Source organism: Mus pahari, chromosome 3, assembly GCF_900095145.1.
Source record: "Mus pahari chromosome 3, PAHARI_EIJ_v1.1, whole genome shotgun sequence".
Taxonomy (NCBI): Eukaryota; Metazoa; Chordata; class Mammalia; order Rodentia; family Muridae; genus Mus; species Mus pahari.
In genome coordinates, this window is record NC_034592.1 from 56,297,204 (window position 1) to 56,303,544 (window position 6,341).

Here is a 6,341-nt window from a genome sequence, read left to right on the forward strand (position 1 = left end):
CAGGAGTATAGTATGATGTCTCTGTGTGTATGCCCCTGTGTGTATCTCCGCAGTATGTAACAGGAGTATGATGCTATGTCACTGTGCATACATTTCCAGTTTATGACAGGAATGTGGCAAAATAACAATGTGTGTATCTCTCTCTTATATAACAAGAACGTGACCTTGTGTCACCGTGTGTATCTTCCCTGTGACCTACTTTAATTCATCTGGGAATAACAAGCTTGAGTTAATTAGTAGCTTCCGTAGTGCCAGGGAGGAGATGGATTTTTATCTCTCTGACCCTAAAATCTATGGTATATCTTTGCAGACAACCTGTTCTGCTGGTTTATCTCACTTCATGTCGTGTTTATAAAGTCACAGTAGCATGACTAAATTCAGGAAGACTCAGTTGTATGGAGTCAGTCAGCAGATGCCAAATAGCTGACGGGACACAATTTCTCTAACGATTTCCTGCCAGTCGTTTCTCAATAGAGCTTAAAGGAATGAGGAATTCAATTAAAATTATATTTCCAGCCCTTTCTTAGAAGGTTCCTAGTTCCCTGTGGGAACTCCTAAAGTGTTCGCTTGCCCTCCCTTCTCCCACAACACTGTACAACAAAATTATGGCATGCAAACCTTAGTGTGGACCTGAGAGGATGAACTCTAATTCCAGGACACAAGCTAAAAGCATTAAAGGAACACCTCACTGTGGGAGTACCACGAGGAAACGTCTGTGGTGGAAGGAGTCCTCTAGTAACTACGTGCAAGGAACTTGGGGGAGGGGGTCGACCCTTAAACCCAAATGAGAAGATCCCGCCTCTTTCATTTCTATGCCAAACTACGCTGTTTCAGTTTGATATCAAATAGTGCTGGCCCTGCCCGTAAACACAGTATTCTAACATACTATGTAAGCTGAGTTGTAATTATTTAAAACTGCAAGAAAACCTGGGTCCTACATATGATGATAGAGAGTGGGCGTGTACTTAGATCCTTGGACTCAGAGGTGAGAGTTCAGGGCCTTAGTGTTCAGGGCAACTTTCTTTCTTTCTTCAAAATATGTCACAAATCAAAGTAATACTTCCAGAGGGAGATTCCAAGGAGTTCTATGTTAAGAGAAAATCTTGAGGACGGGGTGCACTGACTTTTAAGGCTGTAAATGTCACGAGCCTCCGCCAAGGAGGTAAGGAAGGCGTAATAATCCTCAGCTGACCCTGATATGGTGCTTAAGGCAGAACTGGCGAAAAATTACAGATTTTGAGAAAAGAGAGATGATGTAAATTTCTAGGGAGGTAAAGAGAGTCGGTGGCCTGAGGTGCCTGGGAGCCAGGCCAGAACGGTTTCCGCAGATCAGCACTGAGTTCTCTTTAACTTTGAACTTGGCCTCAATACCATCCAGGCAACACTTGCCTGGATGTCTGAGAAAAGAAGGCTTCCCCTCCCCCACTGTCGATGACTAGTGGCATAGACCCAATTGGAGGGCTTGTTATGCCTTCTCGATAAAACTCTCTTTCTGAGTAAGGTTTTAGCACTTTATCATTTAGAAGGTTAGAAACTAGAAAGAAATAGAAAGAATGACTCCACAGGAAAGGCCGAGATTCCAGAAAAGACTGTGATGAGGCAAGGGAAAACAAGGGACAGAAAGTGAAAAAGATTTCCCATGTGATCAAGAAGTTTGGGGGAAGGTGGAGCCATTCATGATAGAGACAGCACCAGGGAGCTCTAGCATAGCTGGATGTGGGTGGCATCTTAAGCCAACCTCTAAGCTCTGTGGTAGGTGGAAGTTCCTAGGTCTGAAAAGAATCAGTAATGAACCTCTAAGCTGAGCTAAAGGAGTGGTAGGAAAGCCCAGAGGTGATGCCTGGGGAGCACTCGGAGGCTAAATCCTTTGAAAAGAGGGTGAGTTGGATGCCCTGTCAATGCTTCCTCTCCTGATCCAAGGAAGGAGTCCTGAGGAAAGAGGCCCTAGCAGTCCACACGGTGTTCTCACTGAAGGTCAGAGGCAGGCTTCTGCTTTTGTTGATTCCCTGAGCATAGCGTTAAGAGAACGTGGCTGGAGAAGCAATGTGGTGAGTTGCTCATCTTGAGAGCACGCTCTCAGGCAGCTCTCAGTTTCCTTCAGAGCTCATCGTCCTACTGCTAAAGTGCTTGAAGCCTTCTTTGGGAAGAAGTCATGGCTTGTACGGTAGGGACTATGTGCATTTGTTAGAGGAACGACACTTTTCCTTAAGAGTGGGGAGAGTTTCGGATAACCCCTCAAGGAGGCTGGATACAGACACGGCAGATGTGGAACTCACTGCTACAGCCTCGGCTTCAAACTCTCAGATCTGCCCCCGTAGGGAGTCGCTTGATGCATGCGGCAGGACTCACCCTGTATTGATCATGGTAATGTGGGGCTGTCATGTTAAATCCAGGCAAGTTCTAAAAAAAAAAAAACCCCATTTGGTAGGTGTTCTTCTTAGCCACTTTTAAGTCGTGTGATTAAATAGTGATTCTAGAAGTCTGAAACATGACATCTTGCCCTTGATTTAGTAGTTGGAAGAACAGTACTTATCTATGGCAGAAGCCTGGCTTAGAATTCTCATCCGTCTTTGTAGCTTTATCAGGCATCCAGTAGATGTCAGTGTTACAGCCTGCTCGGTTTTTAGGCTTTACTGAGTAATGTCTACAGGGAGGTTCTGTTTGGGCGGCAGTATTTATCAATGGTCTAGTGACAGTTCCTATTACTTGGCTGCTGTGTAGAGTATTAAATCAAATAACCCGTTTGACTATGTTTTATGGAAGTAGTTTTGTTTATTAGCATAAAATTCAGAAAATTTCCTACCAGATGTTTTATTGTTTCACGTAGAGAAAATGTAAAGTTTATATAAAGTATGCATTGTTTTTAATCCATTAATGCTACTTAGATGTTCAACTTCAAACATGAAAACAGAACTTAGGTAATCTGAATGAATTTTACTCAAATTTATGCCATCAAGTACATGGGTTTTATTTTTTTCTAAAATACCCCATCAATCTCTTACACCAACTCAGTGACCTACAATTCTATGAAATCTGTTTGTATAGCATTAGTATCAGATGCTCCAAGTTAAGGGCTCACTCCCGAAATACTGCCCCCACTTCAGACACCAATTGGAAGTCCCAGGCTTCTTACACTTCCGAATGGTTCTAAAGTTACGGGGACCTTATTCTATAGCTTGACTAGTTGACATACCAGCTCATAGAATTCAGGGAAACATTTGCCTTAAGGCTGCAGACTTATAATGGTTACAACCCAGGGCCAGCCAAATGAAAAATGAATAGGCAGTAAATGTAAGGGGCTCTAGTCCTCTGGACATGTCACCCTGTTGGCACCCCCATGGAATCACCTATTTGGAAGCTCCCTTATCCTCATCCTTATCCTTATCCTTAGGGTTTTTGTGGAGTTATACACACACACACACACACACACACACACACACGACTGATTAATTATTGGCCATTGGTGATTAACTCATTCTGGAGTCCTAGCCCTCCCCAGAGTTTGTTGGGATCAAGGGATTAAGAGTTCTAAGACTGGTTCCCCCCTTGAGCAACCAGTTTCTCCAATTTTGAGTCTTATCTAGAAGTCCACAAAACTTTACTTATTAGCATAAACACAGACAGGGTTGAAAGGCACTTGTTGCCACAACAAACCTCTGTTTACCCAGACAATTTTAGAAACTCTTGTGCTAGGAACTAGAGACAAGATACTTGCTTCTTCTGACATAATATCCTGGTTTATTTCTAGTCAGTTTTTCAAACTCTGTGCTCACTTCATGCATAACTACAACCTGTAACTCTGAGATATCCTAGTAAGCCATCAATGGATGCCCTCTGAGGTATTTTTATAAAAAGCTATAACCAAAAAAGGTGAGGGAACATCTAATCTCTTGTTCTGAAGAAAGGCCTGTTTGGGAGCTGGGATTAATTAGAGTAAGTAGCTAAAGGGTAAGTCAAAGGACATAGAGGGTCATTTCCCTCTTGGTCACCATGCCAGGTGGCAGAACAGCTCCATTCCACATGATCCTTTGCTGCTCTAAAGATGTGGCTGTGGGCAGGTCGCTGGGAGTTCTAGCCAGCAATAGTGAGAAAAGAAGCATAGAGCAAGCATGCTCGTGTCCACAGGGCCCCAACCCGAGGAGGCACGCGTCGTCTCACTTGTCTGGTTGTTAATGCTTAGTGACATCACTACCTCTAACTTCAGGAAGAACGGGAAAAGTGTGCGTGTTCAGAGAGAGGGAGAAGAGAGACTGATGAACAACTACGGTACTTTCAACTCAAGGATGAGCGATTTGTCAGTTTAAGTGGTAATGACCTCTGAGCGTGGCTCTCGGTGTCCTTTTCAGGAGGCACACTCTGTGTACAGAATTCTGGCTGGGATTTTGAATATCGGCAACATTGAATTCGCAGCTATTTCCTCTCAACACCAAACTGATAAAAGTGAGGTTCCCAATCCTGAAGCCCTGGAAAACGGTAATTGATGCTTAAGTGCGTCCTTGTCAAAGTGCGTGCGTCCTCTGTGTCCACAGCTTTTCAAGCATCTGTAGGATATGGTGCAGCTGTGACTCATCTTCCTGCTGGCTCCAGAAGGTAACACTGGCCAACATTTCCCAGAAGTCATCCTATGGACTAGCAGCCTTCACCCCTGGGCTGCAGGTGGCTGCTCTGCAGACCAGCAGTCTGTGGCGAGTAACTTTACACAGTGGGTCTCCACCTTTGCTGCTTCTCAAAACCATTTACCTGTTTTAGAGAAATATAGAAGTTTGGCCCTTTTTTTTTTTTTTTGTGACCATGAGATCAGTATCCATAGGACAGAAAGCAGCATCTACCTGTTTCGTAAGTTCTACCAGCAATCATGGTGGAAGAAAGGATGAGGTCTGTTTATGGATATAAAGCAACTGCTGGATACGGTGCCTCCTAGCTACAGCCACAGTGCTTGGGAAGAAGAGACGTGAGGACACAGGACCTGAGGCTAGCCTAGGCTACAGAGTCCATGTCTCCCAAATAATTGACTAAAAAAACCTTTGGGCCAATTGATGGTGGTGATACACACCTTTAATCCCAGCACTCAGGAGGCAGAGGTAGGTGGATCTCTGAGTTCTAGACCAGTCTGGTACAGAGAAACCTTGTCTCTCAAATCCAAACCAAACCAAAGCAAAAACCAAACCAACTGAACCAGACCAAACCAAACCAAACACCTTTTTGTGTTATTTTGTAACACTCTTATTTAGGGCCTTTACTATCCCATGTGTTTGTGACTGTTTATTCTTGCAACTTATTTGATAAAGGGCCATGTCCTCTCCCTTCTCAGGCCCGTCCCTCATGCCTTTTCTTACTAAATACTTGTAGAGACCTTTAAGAACAATTTGGGAGTTGTGCTGTCCAGTATGGGTGCTTCTTGGAGTCAGGGACCTTGCTTGTTTATCTTGACCATGAAGCACAGTATGAAGAATGGAGCCCGGCCCACAGTGGGTGCTGTAGTGCTGACTGGCATGGGCTGTGTGAGGGGTGACCACATGTCTAGGACCATATTCACTCTGTGTTCCAGCTGCCTGTGTGCTCTGCATCAGCTCCGAAGAGCTTCAGGAGGCTCTCACCTCCCACTGTGTGGTCACACGAGGAGAGACCATTGTCCGAGCCAACACAGTGGACCGGGCTGAAGACGTCAGGGACGCCATGTCTAAGGCCCTCTATGGGAGGCTGTTCAGCTGGATTGTGAATCGAATCAACACACTCCTGCAGCCAGATAAAAACATATGGCAAGTCCCCCCACACCCCCGGAAGCAGAGGCCTGGAGTGATCACTCATCTACTGGTGTCTCTTAGTGTTTGCAAGAGAGAAACTTAGGCCTACATGGGTTTTCTTTAGGCAAAGGGCTGCCTCTTTCACCGTTTAGAGCATCAGTGGGAACCAGGAGAGTTGAAGTATTTACTCCTAAGAGAATGACTGAAGCCCACCACAGGGCGGAGTCTTTAGCAGGGAGCTGGATAAACCAGGTTTATTTCTGATGTCTACAGCTTCATCAGCTGAGCAGTCTGCCAGTTTTCATCTCTGAGAAAGTGAGGTCAACACGTCCTCCTCGGGGTATTTTTAGGAATAACTGATACATTTTGTGAAAACTTTAAAGCTCAGACTTTCTCTTGTTATTGTTATTATAATTCCTTTCTCTCTCTTGGGCTTTAGTCGTTTTCTGTATTGTAGAGGAATCGACACAGTTAAATTCTGAAGTCTCATTAGAAGCAGGTTACAAGATGGATAGATGGGAGAATATGTGGCCAAGGCCCCTTTGTGTGATGAGTAGATTTTTGTTTCTCTCTCTCTCTCTCTCTCTCTCTCTCTCT

The 6,341-nt window shown here is 44.5% G+C and overlaps 1 protein-coding gene across 1 annotated transcript in view; it reads left to right on the forward strand.

The window, feature by feature from the left end:
- The window catches only part of Myo3b (myosin IIIB), a 328,196-nt gene that overhangs the window by 155,740 nt on the left and 166,115 nt on the right, over positions 1-6,341 (forward strand). The window contains exons 16-17 of the mRNA XM_021193757.2: positions 4,347-4,473; positions 5,549-5,759. Of these exons, the coding sequence (XP_021049416.1) occupies positions 4,347-4,473; positions 5,549-5,759 (338 nt within the window). The remainder of the gene's footprint in view (positions 1-4,346; positions 4,474-5,548; positions 5,760-6,341) is intronic.